This window comes from Panthera leo, chromosome D2, assembly GCF_018350215.1.
Source record: "Panthera leo isolate Ple1 chromosome D2, P.leo_Ple1_pat1.1, whole genome shotgun sequence".
In the NCBI taxonomy this organism is placed as follows: domain Eukaryota; kingdom Metazoa; phylum Chordata; class Mammalia; order Carnivora; family Felidae; genus Panthera; species Panthera leo.
In genome coordinates this window covers 15,292,063-15,309,446 of record NC_056689.1, presented here as the reverse complement: position 1 = coordinate 15,309,446, position 17,384 = coordinate 15,292,063, and the positions used below count along the sequence as shown (strand labels likewise).

At 47.1% G+C, this 17,384-nt stretch overlaps 1 protein-coding gene across 1 annotated transcript in view; it reads right to left on the bottom strand.

The window, feature by feature from the left end:
• Nucleotides 1-17,384, bottom strand: part of PCNX2 (pecanex 2) — a 299,183-nt gene that overhangs the window by 78,024 nt on the left and 203,775 nt on the right. Inside the window, exons 22-23 of the mRNA XM_042908044.1 lie at nucleotides 13,492-13,600; nucleotides 7,834-7,963 (exon numbers count right to left, since the gene is read on the bottom strand). Of these exons, the coding sequence (XP_042763978.1) occupies nucleotides 7,834-7,963; nucleotides 13,492-13,600 (239 nt within the window). The remainder of the gene's footprint in view (nucleotides 1-7,833; nucleotides 7,964-13,491; nucleotides 13,601-17,384) is intronic.

Here is a 17,384-nt window from a genome sequence, read left to right as displayed (position 1 = left end):
CCGAGGAAAAGTGAGGGCACTTTTTGATCCGTTCACAGCAAACTGCATCTGAATTAATTAGTCTGACTCCCTTTCTGGGCCTGAGGTTTTATTCAGGACTGCAGGTGGCCGCTCATTGCCCACAAAGGTCATCGAAGCCCCATTTCTGCTCTGACCCCAGTGCACCCACCGCCCCGCCCCCACCAACATTGTTGGTGAGCACAGATTTCTCAGTCTGAGAGGGACCCCCATGCCTCCCTGGTCAGGCTCTGGAGCTGCCGAGAGCCAGCCGGGCGACAGCACACGGCCAGGGCCGTGAAGGAGGTGGCCCTGCTGAGAAACGCCATGCTGTGGCTCCAGGACCGAAAGAAGCCATTTCTGGAGCAGGACATGCACAGTAAAGCGGCCTCGGTGCCTGGACTACCACTGCCCTTCCTTCCTCCTCCACAGAACATGGCTCTTGTGACAGCACCTCTCTCCCGTCGCCGGCAAACGTTTTAACTGGCATTCACTAATTTTTTTTTTTTTTTTTTTTTAACGTGGGAGGCATTTGAGAGGCTTTGGAACATAACGGAAAGTGCTCAGGGCCTGGCACGCGACCAGGCCTGGTTTAATGTCTTGGCTCAGCCACTGACTTGCTCTGTGACCTGGGGCAAGTTCTTGAACTCTCTGGGTCTCCTTTCTCTGGTCCGTGAAATGAGGACAATGAAATTCTCCTTCCAGAACGGGTAGGAAGGGGCTAGAACGAATGCATTCGGGAAGGTGAGCAGGTGTTCAGTAACTACAAAAACGAGGAATACCACTGTTACCCCCCAGTACCACCCTACTCTACTGTCTCTATCGTTACCATTCATCATACTATAACCGAGCCCAACACACGCCTAGGTATGGCTATGAGAGTTCTAGTAGCCCTAAGACATCTGATAACGGAGCGTCAAGACTTTTATCTCAATTCGTCCGGGCACTTTGTAAACATACCCACATAAACTGTGGAACAGCTTAATTGCAAGCTGAGAGATGTAACTCCCTCCCCTGCAGAACTGCAACTTTTAATCATAGTGCTGCCTTTTGCCATTAACCCCGTAAGCCAGATAAGCTTTCTGCTTGGCATCTGAGAAAAAGATTGCCGTTGGAGAAGCTCCGTGCTTTGCCCAAGGATCTCACAAACCATGCTTAAAATACCCCGGTGGGTAGGGAACATCCGGAAAAAGACTCTCCATTGTGGGACGGTAAACAATAAAGGGTGATGTCGGGAACTTCTTTTTCGGACTGCCTTACCCAAGTCAGGCGCGCGCGGCTCTGTCCTGCTCATCCTCATTAAGAAATCATGACTGAAGACACAGATGGAGGCAGGTCTGCAGAGAGCACAGGCGAAGGGGCTGGGGAGATGCCGGGCGGCATGACTGAAATGGACCTTTGCAGACTAGAATGTTAAAGCCAATGGGTCAAGAGCTGGTAGGGGAAATGCAAACTTCTGATTTTCATTAAAATACACACGCCCGGCATGATGAAGGCCTGGCTCGGCAATACTTTAGTAAAGTCATTGACAGGCTTTTGGGCGCCTGGGTGGCTCAGTTAAGCGTCCGACTCTTGATTTCCGTCTCAGGTCATGATCTCGTAGTTTGTGAGTTCAAGCCCAGTGTCAGGCTCTGTGCTGACAGCTCAGAGCCTGGAGCCTGCTTGAGATTCTCTCTCTCCCTCTCTCTGCCCCTCCCCAACTCAAGTTCTCTCTCTCTCCCTCTCTTTCTCTCTCTCTCAAAAATAAATAAACATTAAAAATTTTTGAGAGGTTTTATTTTTATGAGATCATGACCTGAGCCAAAACCAAGAGTCAGACACAACCGAATGAGCCACCCAGGCGCCCCGACATTGAGAGGTCTCAAATTTGAGAAGGCGTAACTGAGAACTGAACATCTGGCTCGCAGGAAGTGACATCTACTGAGGGCCGAGGAGAGGACATCTGGAACGGCCTAGAAGGGAGGGTTGGAGACAACCCAGGAAACATCTGGATGAGGGAGGCTAGGATGCCCGAGGTACAGACCATTTCAAAAAAAAATAGAGCCGTTCCGCTCGATAAAGAGGGCGGTGCAGGGAGAGAACCGTCTTCAAGGTGGTGAAGGACGGGACATGCGGGAGGCAGGAGAATGCCGGCGGCTGCAGCAGCAGCAGGTGCACCCAGGTGATCGCGGTGTCCAGGTGAGGACAGGAGGAACAGACCCAGCACAGTGAGGAGCCCACAGCTCTGGCCGACAAAGATCACAAGGGCCGCCTACGAAGGCACAAGGGGTTCTCCTCCCAGAGCGGAAGAGGCCGGAGGACTCCCTTCTGTGGGTAGCACAGAGGTGACTGTGTAATTCGAAGGGTCCATGCCAGCCTCACTTGTATTACAGACTCACGAAGGGCCTGGGAAATAACACAGTAAGATGCCCGGGAGCCCACGGAGACCAGCTCACATATCTGGGTCATACAGACTGTCATTTGATAAACCACAAAATAGGGATGCTTTAGAGATGCTGTTTATCCACTAAGGCAGCTATGTTGCTCAAAGAACAGAACCAGGCTCTGACACGGCTAAGGCATCACAATAAACACAGCATTAAGGGTGAAGGGTATAAGGGGCATCTCACAGCATGCTGTGGATTTGACGTTACATGGTCTAGACCTGTGTCCTTACACTGGTTGGTCTAATTGTGTTCTGCCATTTCAGAAAGGATTTCCCATAGGTTGCAAGGACATAAAGAATACATCTAGACATGATTGAATTAAAAGGTGAATGAGAGAAGACAGAAATACAGGGAAGGACAACAAAATGAGGACAGGATTAAGGATAAAATTGCTGTACACAGAAATAACCTATCCATTTACCACAGTGAACCATGTCTCATTTGGTATATATGACTTCTGGGAGGCACAGAGAGACAGTCAACCCATTTTACAGATGAGTTAACTGAGGCTCACAGACTGAATAATTTCCCAGAGTCAAACACCTAACCAAACATATGGGCTGGGGTTTTAATGGAAGTCTGACTACAAAGCTCACACTTTCAGATGTATTAACACCGTCTCAGGAAGGGCTGAGAATTAAGTAATGCTGATCATCTTGCTAACGAGGGTGGGACCAAGGGCACAGAATACAGAGTTGATGTTTTTGCAGACCAATCACATGGTGACTACTATTAGTTAAAGCCTAGCATGGTGCCCTCACATAGATGCTTAATGCTTATTTGTTGAGAAGGATAATGCCCAGAATGATTTAATATTTTAAAATCAATCTGGAGAATATGATATGGGGCGCCTGGGTGGCTCAGTCAGTTAAGCATCCAATTTTGGCTCTGGTCATGATCTCACAGTTCGTGAGTTCCAGCCCCGTGTCGGGCTCTTTGCTGACAGCTTAGAGCCTGGAGCCTGCTTTGGATTCTCTGTCTCCCTCTCTCTGTCCCCTCTCACCCACTTGTACTCTCTCTCTCAAAAATAAATAAATAAGACATTAAAAAAAAAAAACCAATCTGGAGAATATGATAGAAATGTAACAACCGTGAAAGCCATACTTGCCTTTCAGGTAGCTATTATATGTGTCTCCTCGTGGCTATGGCATTTTACATTTTATACAAGACTTTTGATATATCCAAACAAAATCATTGTTAATACAACCTTTCATTCTTTGGGACTGAAAACAGTCAACTTCAGGTCCAAGATATTTGCTGAGATAAGCAAAAACATGAGTCAATACTTTCTAGCCTAAACATTTGTTTCACATTAATGACAAAGATTGGTTATTTAGGGATTGTTTATATATAAAGAGAAGGGTGATCTATCATAATATCAGAATGTGTTTCTAAAGCTTTTAAAATACTCTGACATAGGGGATTTATACACACGAGGCACTATTATAGTGCATTTATTGTCATTGCCTGTAATTCAAGTGGAGACACCAGGCAGAGCTCATCAAGACAGATTTTAAAGCCCTTATTAGTCAAGGGAACATCAGTTTAACAGAGAACTTTCTAACAACGGCAGATAAAAAAACCCAGGTTAAGATTTCCTTTCTCTCTCACACAATAGTGTGGGACTCAATTCATTTAAGAAATAGAGAACACCTACTACGTGCATGGCTCCGTAGGGGCACAAAGATGAAAAACAAACAAGTCCAGACTTGGAGACAAATACAGCCTCTGTCAATCCTGGGTAGAATTCGCTGATGGCCATAGAGCAAATGCATCTTGCACAGACGGCTGCTACGATACCTCTCATCCTAAAGGCCATCCTGAACCTTACTGCATACTCATCAAGAGCTGCAACACGATACCCCTCTGTGAATCTGGGTGCTTGTGGATGGGAAGTGGAGAAGTAGGGGGAGGGGAGGACAGTCCACGAAGGACGCAGCCCACGGCAAGGCGAGCGATGAAGAGTCCACGATATGTGAGGTATGACAGAACGTGTTGGGAAATAAACTCGAAACTGAGATTCAGACTCGGGGAGGGTCTGTATCTGTGCCGTCCAGTGTGGTAGCCTCTGAAATTTAAATTAATTAAAATTAAACGGAAGTAAAAATTCAGTTCCTCAGCCACGTTAGCCCCGTTTCCAAGGCTCATTAGCCGCACGTGGCCGCCAGGGCTGACGTATGGGCCAGTGCAGGTGCACGGCTTCTTGCCGGACCTGGCTGGTCCACCTGGCACCTGTGAGCCACCACAGGCTTTTGAGACAGCATGGAACCTGGTGCGATGGTTGCAGAATCCCCTAGACAGCTTGGGAGGCAGGAGGGCAGAGGGCACATTTGTCATGTGCCCCCAGGGAGGAGCGTGTCGGGGAACAGGAAGCCTGTGGATTTCAGGACAGCCCAGGCCGGGGAAACCAGACTGGCCCTAGTTACCAGGTGGCTGGTGATAGACTTACCGGTTCCTTAGGGTATTAGAATGGTTTCATTACAGTGCTGGGCTCACTGCAGACTGGCAGAGACCAAAGCCAGCAGGGTGGGGGGCAAGGGAGAGGAAGGCCAGGAGAGGGGACTGTCCTCGCCACACCCCGGGCTGGGGGCGGCGCGCATGCGTGCCCACTGGCAGCATGGCCCGCCCAATATCCAGAGGAGAGTGTCTGTCATCAGCCTTTGAAAGTGAGGGGACATGTGGTGAACAATTCAACATAATCCATGACCCTGTCACCAAGCGCCCCTCTGTACCAGACTGAAAAGAAGGCAAGGAAGCAGCTGTGTAGAAGCTCTCGAACAAGAACACAAGCAGGCATTAGCATTTGAAATGAAAACCTACAGTTTAAGATAGTCAGAATGAGCTTTCCAGAGCGTTTGCAGGGATCCAGATGAGATTTCCCGGCACTTCCTTTCCTGATACCCACCTCTCACTGTCCTGAATTCCATCACTGATCTTCGAAGCAGCCGGGCCCGGGACTCTGTAGCCTGATGCTTAACACAGGGGACAAGACTGGATTTTGCATCAGGAACTTTTCCCCCCAGCGGGTCTGAACATTGTCTCCAACTTGGCTCCTCCCAAGAGACCTAGTAAAGGCTGGATATCCTTAGACATACCTCGCAGACCCTGACGACCCCTCCCCACCCAAAGACCAGGCCGACCAAAGATAGACCCGTCCCCCGTAACAGTGCTAACAGAATGGATCACAGCAGAATCAATTATTTGTGACAGTGAGTAAGGACATGTTAACCCTGCTCCTGAAGCCCCTCCAGTTAAGTAACCCACATAGGCAGACAATTCGAGCACCATACTGAATCCTGCAGGTGAGAAAACACAAGCCTTGCTCCGCACAGTTGTTAGGACATTTCCCTGCAATAAAACCACTCCCACAAAGACTCTCCATTCCCTACCGAGGGAGCTTAAAACCCTTCCCAGCTCAACCAGGATGCGTCTTGCTCACATCAGATTCCACGCCGGAAAGACTGGCTCCTAACTGATCTGAGCATAGGAGACAAAAAGGGATCTTTTGTACCGACGATCAAGTTGAAAGTATCTTGCACTCTCCTGCGCGGTTAACAGCACAGACATTGCCAGCCCTCTTGTTTACAGGTGTCTGCGCTTTCCAGAAATGTGGTTTCCAGAGCTCTAAAAAGATACCCCGAATTGTTTTCCCCTAAAGAAACTTAAAGTGGGGCACCTGGGTGGCTCAGTCAGTTGAGCGTCCGACTTGGTCTCAGGGCATTGATCTCGCAGTTCATGGGTTTGAGCCCCACGTCCGGCTCTGTGCTGACAACTCAGAGCCTGGAACCTGCTTCGAATTCTGTGTCTCCCTCTCTCTCTCCCCTCCCATGCTCGTGTTCTGTGTCTGTCTCTCTCTCAAAAATAAAGAAACATTAAAAAAATTAAAAAAAAAAAGAGACAAGCCAGTGATGGCCGTTTTCTTCTACCCTCTGGTTCTGTCAATAGGCACGATCTCTCCTGAAACACACATGAAAGAGGACTCTTGCTTATGTGCAAAATTTCACACAGGTATTTGTTGTACTGAGAACAGCCCAACTCTCTTAGACTACGAGGAGCCTGCTGGGCACCCAAGGGGTCTCCCTACCTCTCCGTGGCCCCACATGGAGGGCTCGGATCCGATTAGCTTTCCCCCAGGGCACCCCAAACATGAGCTTGCTGGATGTGCTGTACTCAGTCACGGTAAACACCTGTTAGCATGGGCCAGGCGGGGACAGGGACGTCCACGCGGAGCCGTCAGAGAGGAATCCCAGCAACGCAGGCTCACACGGGACTTGCTTTCCACCGGGCCCTGTTCTAGGTGCTTTATGTGTATTAACTCATTTTCTCCTCACGGCAAGTCTGTGAAGTAGATCCTATCATTTTGCCCCCATTTGACAGAAGAGGAGAGAGAGGCCGGAGGGGGCCAGCGTTAAGTGGTGGAGGTGAGGTGTGTGCCCAGGCAGGCCGGTGCCCCAGGCTGAGTTTTATTCACCAGACCCTACTGCCTGTCCCACAAGGGGGTGCATTTTACGGTCACGGAAACTGTCTAAGGGGAGAAAGAGAAACCACAGACCTCCTAAGTCACTGGTGTCTTGTCTAAGGTACAAAGAGCACAGTGTAAAATGCCAGAGTCGTGCAAAATGGAGACATACTATGGAGGGTGGACTGGGGTTTGTAGGGATCAGCGAAGGTGCTGCTCTAAGTTAGGGGAAGGCGTTCTGAAATGGAAGTCGGCCTCCTCTGCCCCAGCTGAGGGCAGGGATGGGCTGGCTTGCCAGCTTTCTCCTCTGCCACCCGTTCTAGGTTCCTTCCCCCCCCCCCCCCCCCCGACTCCCCCCGACCCCGCCCCCAAATCCTCAGGAGCCCTTGAAAAGCACTCCCTTTCACTTAAGAAATAACTCCGCCGCCCCACTCCATCATTGTTCAGCTGGAGGAAATTTACGACCGGCCTGTCCAAGGAGTCAAGAAAAAGTACATAAATCATCTTCTACGAGTTTAACGGCGCTCAGAAAATTGCTGTTCTCCTTAATGTTGAGCTGTGACACGTGCACACTTGCACAGGACGGGCGTATGAAGTATACTCACACGTGCCAGCCAGGGACCACCTCTGCCAGGCAAAGGGGATGACGTCAGCGCCCCCAACAACCTTCCTGAGGGGCAATTGCTAAATACCCGGCCGTGAGAACCCATTTTGCCTTCACAACTCGTGGAGCCTGGACTAGCGCCCGGCTGCAAATCTGCAGTCGGGCATGTTTGGTCCAGAGCCCGGAAGGCCCCCGTGCTGAGTGATGAATTCAGGGAGCCCCCGGGGGACCCGTGCAGCCCCCAGCCTGCGAAGCGTGAGGCCTGAGCCCTGACAAGGAGGAAGGCCCGGGAGCGGCCCGAAGCAACATTCTAGCAAAGCAAGTTAGCATCGGCTTCAGGGTCTTACTTGTAGTTTTTCTCCCAGAATCTCACTGGCCTAACGTACGAGGTGATGAAAATGACACTCCCGAGGAATGGACTCAGAGGGGTAGAAAAGATTGAGGTGGCCATCGTCTGGAAGAGAAGCATGGCAGAATCTGAGCGTTCTGAGTTAAGGCAAAAGAAAAAAAAAGTTTTTCAGTGTTCTATGTCTAAATATTATTTCAGATTTCGACTCGTTTATAGTAAAGCCGTTTTCTCGCCAAGGAAAGGAAGGAGGCCATATACTGGATCTCTCTTATGTACATAGTTGGAGATATAAAACTTTCAATAGTATCCCGCTAGGTCTGATTTCACCAGCATGAAAACCAAATGATTCTCGTAAAACCCCCAGCGGTCTCACTGTGATTTAGTATCGAAGGTTTGAAGAGAACACTTTCTTTTTACCAGGATATCATTAGCTGCACGAAACACACTGTGCTACATTTGCTAAGGTATTAAGGGGCTTCGTAAATAATTAAAATTAAATTCCACTTTTTAAAAGAAATAAATAGCGTTGTTAGAGAAGGTAGCATCTCTGTTTCTCCAGGAATCTTCCCCCACTATCCAAAAAAATATACATATTCTTTATGATATAGTGAATACCAATGGCTCAATTCAAGTCACATCTGGTTTGTAGCTAAAACTGTGTGCCCATGAAGTCACAGCATTTTGCACCCTGTATGGATTTCTCATTTACTGGAGGGACTCAACTTTTACACATCCTGGGTGATCAGAAGTATAATTGTTTAATATGAAAATTAGTACTGCTGTCTTTTTTGGAGTAAGACCAATTCACTGATCCCTAGAAATCTGAGGAAGGTGCCACAAGGGCTGGTCCCTCCCAGTCTCTCCCCATCATTGGAAGGCTGCTCCCAGCTGCCAATCACATGTCCCTGCGGTGCAGGGCAACAGAGGGGACCCGTGGTGGGGGTGGCGAAGCCAGCGTGGTGCCTTACATAGGCACACTGTTCCTTGTCCCTTGTCCCTGTGGCTGGGGGCTTGGAGCATCCCACTACAGGGCTGATCTCCCCACCTGGAAGGGGGTTTTCTCACCGCTACACAAATGAAGGTCTTATTTCTTCAACCTGTGTTCAAAAGGTTCTGGCACAGAGTAAGAAAGAAACGCCTAGCACAGACAGAAAGTCGCTATGTCATCGCCAGCCAGAACGTAGAAGTGACCCAGGCGTCTAAATGCCTTCATGTGCCATCAGCCGTGTGATGGGGGAGCGGGGGCCGTAGGGGACCTTACCGCCCACTGACAAATAAATCCAGAAAAGGATGGCCTCGCTCTGTCACAGACACTTCCCCATGCATTTTCATAGACTTAAGCATCAGAGTTTTCCTTCAGGAAGGAGTGTGTCTTCGTTTTATTTTTTTCAACTCGCTATTTACTTCCCAACATCTCTGGGAGTGAAATGACATATCCCCCATTAATAATCCATTCCGGTGCTGAGTTGTTTTGGTATCCAAAAGGTCTCTATTGTGCTTCAAATTAAATGCAATTCCTTTTATGTTGACCTAGGTTCCGTTGGAGAGCTACTGAACAATGGAGCTACCGTGATAGGCATTGACACCCATCAGCTTCCTCTTCACTGGAGAGCTGAAAATCGCTAAACACCTCGGTCACAAAACACACCAAATTAACCATGCCCCTTGTCACAGGAAGAAAAGGGAACTGCATGGCGGAGGTCCTGGTGTAGAGGTCCTGAAAAAATGTGAGAAGGCAGAGTCACGGGGAGATTTCTCTGAGGTAAGGAAGACAGGAGTGCAGAAGGGGTTAAGTCTACACCCTTAGGCGACAGAGGGCGCTGGGGGGTGGGGGGGGTGGGGTTTGAAGAAAAGCCGACAAAGACCAGTGGAGCTGGGGCTGGGTAGAATGCTAGCCAGGCTGGCACTGTTCTTTTCGACTCTACGAGTTTCCCCCAAGACTACGTTGTCCATTTTTTTTAAATGCCAGAAACAATTATCCAGAAATGAAGCAAGGAAAGCAGTGTGAGACTGTAAATCAAGTTCACTGTGGTGGGGAAGGAAATAAAGTTGAACAGGCCAGAGGTAGGGCAGCAGTGAATATGTTATTTAGGGAAGATCAATAAAGAAATACAGCACACTCGGGGCAAATATGAAAGCCTGTGACCATAGCTGGTAAGGCAATGCCAAGAAACAGTGACTTCGAGAGCAGGCACGTGGAACTTTCTTTGTTTCTTACCAAGGGAGAGGTGGTGATTCCATCAAAAGCTTATATCTGTGGACATTTAATACCTGGGCACCTGGATGGCTCAGTCGGTTAAGCGTCTGACTTCAGCTCAGGTCATGATCTCACGGTTCGTGGGTCCGAACCCCCACTGACAGTTTAGAGTCTGCTTGGGATTCTCTCTCTCTCTCCCTCTCTCTCTGCCCCTCCCCGACTTGTGCTGTCTCTCTCTTGAAATAAACTTAAAAAAATTAAACATCTATGTCAATCCTTAAAGTTAAAAACAAATCATTTGAAGCTCAAAAGGATATAGCAAACAGAAAGCAGCCTTCCCAATACACACATTTAACAGAAATAGTCTGGATGGGTCTAATTACTAGAAGACAATGGTCTTGCATAGTCTCTATACGTAGGAGAAGGGTGAGCATTCTTCTCTGTCTCTGGAGGTTACAAGCTCAGAAACTAAGAGAGGCTACCAAGGGAGAAAGCATGCTAGTACTGGAAAAAGCAATTTACTAAACAGTGCCCTGCTGGCCTGAACGCTAATTCCGTTCCAAAATGGAGCAGATTAGTCCCTTCTTGGCGCCAGGATTGAACCCACAGCTTCTTAATAGGGTGATAAAACAATTAACAATTCAAAATTAGTCAAGAGCCAGGGCTGCTGTTTAGGAACCTCATAGTCTTGTCTTTTTTATTTTAATTTTTTATGTTTATTTTTAAGAGAGAGAGAGGGAGAGAGAGCGTGCCAGCAGGGGAGGGGGCAGAGAGAGAGAGGGAGACAGAATCCCAAGCAGACTCCACACTGTCAGAGTGGAGCCCGAGGCGGGGCTTGAACTCACAAACAGTGAGATCATGACCTGAGCCCAAATCAAGAGTCAGACGCCCTACTTACTGAGCCACTCAGTTGCCCTGCTCATAGCCTTGTCTTGATGGCATACATATATATATATATATATATATATATATATATATATATATATATATATATGTATGTGCTTTTCTGAGCTATTTATCTCATTGTATTTGGAACAGTATGATGTTGGCTTCCCAACAACAAATATCCACCTTTACAACTGGTCAGGGATGGGAAGGTGCCCTTGGATAAGGGCGGGGGGCGGGGGGAGCTAAAAGTCCTGAAGCTGTCACACAACTGCAGAGGTCAGGCTCCGCCATCACTTGGAGGGTCTGCATCTCAGGAGAAGGGAGGAAGCGGATGTCACTCTCAGGGACACTTTTAGGAACTCAGCATGGGGATCAATCGAGCGTCCTAAAACAGAGCTACCAAATGCCCAATGAAACCTACATCTCAAACATGTTCGATTTCTTTGAGAACAAGTCCGCCCGCCAAGAAAGCACTTAGATTTAAGACGCACCCTGTGCAATCTGAGGTAGATACTCACACTACTTTTATTCTTCCAGGAGATATTAAGTGCCAGATATGAAGTGCTTGTGTGTGAACCCTCAACACACAAACAGGTCAGGTAATTGAAAGTTATGGTTCCCAGAAGGGTCTTGATTCAGGGACGAAACCACAAGGAGTAATTAGCATCACAGAATGCCCTTAACAAGGCATAAATAGGCACAAGAAATGCTACAGATCTACATGAGACCAGAGTTAGGATAAAATTGGGAATCATAACTTCAAGTTTCAAATTCTTAGTGCAACTCCTTAACCGCAAATTTGCATCGCCTGACAATTTTTATTTAATAAATAGGCTTTAAACTCTGGATAGGATGCCGTAGGCATGCCTCAGAAATCAAATCACCTCACTCTTTCATTTCACTGTCTTTGTTTCAAAGGACTCTTTAGAAAAACTAAAATTACTGGTATTACAGCAAATGATTGGAGTTAAAGGGGGAAAAAAGTGGTGTAAAAGCTCCCACTTTTGCATTTTTTTTCCTTAGCTTGTTCCACCAAATAACCTTGAAACACTCCAGAAATATCAATGCAGGTCTAAGAATAGGAACACAGAACAATGTGCCTTGTAAGGCCAGCTCTTGGCATGCTTAAAAAGATGCTTTTGAACAAAGGAGTCTGGAGAAGGGCATTTTTAAAAATCTAGAATATATTATCACTTAATGATTATCCCAACTATGTTTCCATCCCTGCACACGAAGGTCAGGTCCCAGAGACTGTTTATGAATCGTCTTAATGAGCCTTGTGCGAATGTCGTCTGAGAGGAAGCTCCGGAAATGCAGGTGACACAGGCCAGTGGGATAAGAATCCTGGTCAGGCTGTTGAAGATGGACATTCCAGGATCCACCCCCTGAAATGTGATTTGAAAAGTATGTGCTGGGCTCAGGGATTTCATTATTTAATAAGCCCCTCCTGGATTCTGATACAAGTAATCCCTGAAACACATCGTGCAAAGTACAAGGCTAGGAAGTATAAACTAGGTGGAAAGGAAAACATTTGAGGGCAGATTTTAGGCCCAAGTCAAGGATATTCTTGTTTAATGTTCTCTGTCAAGAGTATTTTTTATTAATCTCTCTCTCTCCACATACACACACAATTTAGCTATCTGTGTCAAAGTGATCTTTTTTTTTTAATTAAAATTTTTTTTTAATGTTTATTCATTTTTTTTTGAGAGAGAGAGCAAAGCAGAAAGCGAGTGGGAGAGGAGTGGAGAGAAAGAGAGACACAGCATCCAAAGCAGGCTCAGAGCAGGTCAGCACAGAGACCTACGCGGGGCTCGAACTCGTGAACTGCAAGATCATGACCTGAGCCAAAGTGGGACGCTCAACTGACTGAGCCACCCAGGTGCCCCTTGTCAAAGTAATCTTTAGACGGAGCATCTCAAATTCATTTTGAAGTACATTAAAACTAATTATCATTATGGAAACAATTAAAAACATACAAAGAAACCAAATGAAGCTACGAACAATAAAACTATGCTTCTTGGCTAAGGGCAGCTACAAAACAAAATCATAAATTATTTTTTTTTAGTCTTTAGGAGACTTTGGGTATCGCTACTTATATCTAATTCTGAGTTTTTGAATATTATTCAAGTATGTGATTACCAAACTCTATCACAACATAATGTTATATAACCTATAACAGTATATCAGATACATCAGCTCTATCCACAGTGTTTAATAATAGCAAATCGATTTGCACAATTTTGCACAAGTTAACTGAACTATTTAAGCAGTGACTTTCCATTTAAAAGACAGGATATCTTAATGCAGATCTGGGTTTGGGAAATGAAAGAATCAAAATAAAAAAAATAAAGTAATCCTGGAAATGCATTAAGAAGCAGGAAGAGTTCAAAATTAAGAAACATCTTTTAAGGCTAAGTGGCCTGAGGGGAATCCAAAGTGCCTCCCCATGTCCCCATTAAAATGTAATCTTAAAGACTCTCAAATCTTTTTATTGCCAGGGTTCAATGAAAAGCTTGCATCCGTAAAATGTGAATCTCAGCTCGCGGGTGAAAATAGAAGCAGAAAGGATACGAGGGACTGCAAAGAGCTGAGCAAACACGTGAAATGAAGAACCCCAAGCCATCTGCCAAGGAGCCACGTATGTCATGACGAACTGTAGCTTGTGAAGCAGGTCCTCGAGCTGTAAGCAGAAGAGAAAGATTCATCAGCGTTGACAACCAGGGTGGGAGCCGAGTCAAGGTCACCTACAGCGAGGAGGGGGCAGCGAGGCTGCCGTTCCTTGTCTTGCTCTGACCTTCCTTTGTCCTTAACGCAAGGCAGCTGTTTCAGGAAACTCTAAAACAGCAACAAGATGATCCGAGTGGTTCACGCCTCCAGGGTAATTACTCCAGCCGACAGGTGTGGTGTATGTGTGTGCCTCTGCCTTTCCCGGAGGAACACTCACTCAGTTTGGTGTTCCATCCTTCCTATTGGGTCTTGTGGAGGAGAGTCATACAAAAACCTATCATCATTGACACCATTGGAGCTTTAGGGTATTAAGTTCGACTTAAAACTCTCCAGCGGCTCTTGCTGGAGAAAATAGTTCCGTGCCACTGAACTGCCTGGTACAAAGGGCTTTAGAAAGCCGGGAAAGGATATGGAAGCTGTTGCATTCACTTGACAAGCCAGCACAAGCCAAACTGAGTACTGGGAAGTTGCCGTATGCGGAGTAGGAATGAACACAAAGGAGAAACATGCTCAGAGGTTTCGACTAGAGATTCAGAAGCTGTGCCGAGGATGGACAGGAATGGAGGGGCCTGGCTAGGGAACCTCTGCTTCGTGTTAAGAAGTAACTGATGAATCCCAGATGCAGAATTCTACTTCTGGTGCTTCCACATGCAGGAAGTATCCTACCAGCATGTTCCCCCAAACTCCACATCTATACACTCTTTGTCCATAATGGAGGCTTCAAATGGCACGATGGCGTTTGTTCCCAGACTGGCTAGCACATGAGATAATAAAATACATTCACCAAGGCCAGGATGTGAAAAGAGAAGAAAAAGCCAGAATTCTTTATTAGGCTCAACAGGCGTTACGTAGGAGAGCAGAAGACTACAATGAAAGGAAGGCCAAGGTTGGGAAGTAGGGCCATTAAGGAAAGATTCAAAGAACCAAGATGATTTGGCATTCCAGCAAAAGGCCAACCTTGTGATTTTGGAACCAAAAGATGAGGTTGCTCTGAATTGTTCCATGAAAGTGGAATAAGACGGACGAGGCTCATGACAGTCCTCTCCAAATCTTCCTGCCACCTCTCTTGTCTCACTGTTCTCTCACAAACCCCCTGGTGCTGGAGACTAACTCCCGGGCAGACTTAAGTACTGTCGGACAATCTGCGGAAGATGAACCAAGGGTAAAAGTCCTGTCGAAGGCACAGCAAACACGGAGTCCTGAAGGGGTGAGAGGCACCCGGTGAGGAGCCGAAACCCTGGTCTCGGTGTGTTCACAGACCCAGCGACGACGCAGTGGAGGTGCAGAGAAGGATGGGGGAGGGCCACCGAGTGGGGGCGGGGAGAGCGAGAGGGGCAGGAACGAAATAGAGAAAGTGGGGAGGGCAAAAGAGAGAAGGACAGATGGAGGAGAAAGCTGATGGGCTTGCACATGAATACCTGTAAAGGAATATGAATCTGGGGAAGAAACTCGGACGTCTGGTTTTTGCTGATAACTTTTCACTTTCTTTACGCTTGCTCACGCGCGTCGACTGCAGAGGGCTGATGGCAGCTGGCTTCCAAGTCCATAAAGCCCACTTTGGTTTTGACCCTGGGGTTGGTGGAAGCTTCCTGAATCCACTCTGGATGGGACGGCACAGTGACTTAGACATTCTGACAGTTGGGAGGACAGCGGTTTGTTCCGCTGTCCGCTTGAGGTAGCATCTCTTAGGTGCACAAAGTAGTCTTCTACCCACCACCTGATTTGCCACCAGTCAATAGATGCCTGGTACACAGTGAGACAGAAGGTTCTAACACAGACTCAAACCCTTGACTCATTTCTGTTTCAAAAGAGAGTGTTTTCTTTAAAGGCCGCTATCATTTCCTTTCATCCCCGCCATGAACCCAACCAGAGGAGGAACGTGCTAATTACCAAGAGGCAGACACTCAGCACAGGACACCCGACACTAGATTACATCAAAAGCCAAAGTCCTGAGGAGTCTTGTCTTGTCTTAACTTGCTCCTATATGCCTAACCAAATTCTATCAGACAAAATGCCGCTGGATTTGAAACCCTCTCGTTACTCCGTTGTCAAGGATTCTTAGTCTGGTTATTCAGAATTAACCTAGTGACTCATGCCTAGGTGAAAACTACAAGCACGGACAAGATGATCTCATGTGATGTGTGACCCCCCAGATACCCTAACAATGAATCAGGGGTTATAGAAAGTTACTCCTGTAGGGTTTTCGGTGTATGACTATATCCTGGGAGGCTGTGAAGCCACCTTGTGAAAAGCTGATAAGTAGGTCAGGCATGGCAACTACAATCACACAGGCAGCCCCAGGGAAAGGCTCATCTGCAAGTTTAAAGCTCTGAGTGAAACTTTGCTGCATTATGATTCAATGAATCTATTACAATTATTTTTTGCTTAGCACAGCGACTTGTATTTACATATAAGCAAAACCAGTAATCAGGCACACGCACGTTCACGCTCTAATTGCAGCTGAGGCCCCAGGTATCTTTGCTCCTTTCCTGTGTCTATGCCTCGGTGTTTTTCATTAACATCATGAAGAATAAAATACAAGTTCTGTGAAAGATTTTCAATATGCAGCTCATAAAAGAGACATTGCTGTTCTCATTGAAGAAGCAAGAATCCCTGAATGCCGGTTCTTTGTATACCTATGATTCCTCCCCGACACAGTAATTTAATCTCCTCCGCAAAGCCCAACAGAAAAAGCACACGATCTAGAGGGGTCAGCCGTCAACACAGTGTAATGTTTAAGAGCACGGGCTTGAGGACAGGCTGCCTGAGTTTGAATCCTAGCTGGCATCTGCTGTGGGCATCTTTACAATGTCATCTGGCGATTAAATGACTTCATTTTTGTTCAGGGCTTAGAACACTACCTGGCAATTGTAAGTGCAATATAAGAATTTGACAAATAAATGTTAGGGCAAGCAGATGTTTTGTCTTGAGGATGTACTTAGCTCACAATCAGGAAATTCTAGGACCCCCCCCCCCTTCCTCACTAAGCTTCTTGAGACTTCTCAAGTCTAGGTCCTCCTAGTTTCCAGAGGAGGAAACCAGACTCCGAGAGGCCACATGGGTGCTCAGTCACTGGCCCATGTGAAATCGGGAGGTCAAAGTTCCTGCCCGGTTCTCTGCCTGAGAACCTAACGATGTTTCCTGGAGGCTGGGAGCCCTTCTTAAACACAGCAGAGGGAAAACCTGGCTGACGTGCAGAAGCGGAGAACGGCTTCTCTACCCTGGCTTTCCCGCCGATAGGCAAGGGGCAGGGTCACAAGCGTGGACACAACAAATGTGGCTACGGCCCCTATCAGGGACCTCTTCCCCGTGTGCATGGTGACAAAGATCTCTGATCCATCCTGGAATGTTCCTTTCAGTATACATGCCCAGTGAATAAGATAGGATAGCCCCCAACAAGCCTGGCAGCAAGTAGATCACACAAAGGCAGGCTTGGGGGTTCCCTGCACTTCTGGAATGCACAGATCTGAGAGGATGGACACGGCTTCTGTATCTTCTTTCCAGACGTGTGGAGAGGTACGTCCAGGTTAGAAAGACCCAACCTCATATTTTCCCTTTACACTTTGTCCTCCTCTTCAAGAGTGACATCAAGGGAAAGAATGAGAAAATCTGTGGGTATTCAGAAGCTGATGGTGTCTAAGTGCAAAAGGAAGGCTACCTATCGCTCCTTAATGACAAGCATGTATGAAGAGGCAGTTTACACCCTATTAGGCCATTGTGTATAAAATCATGAAACA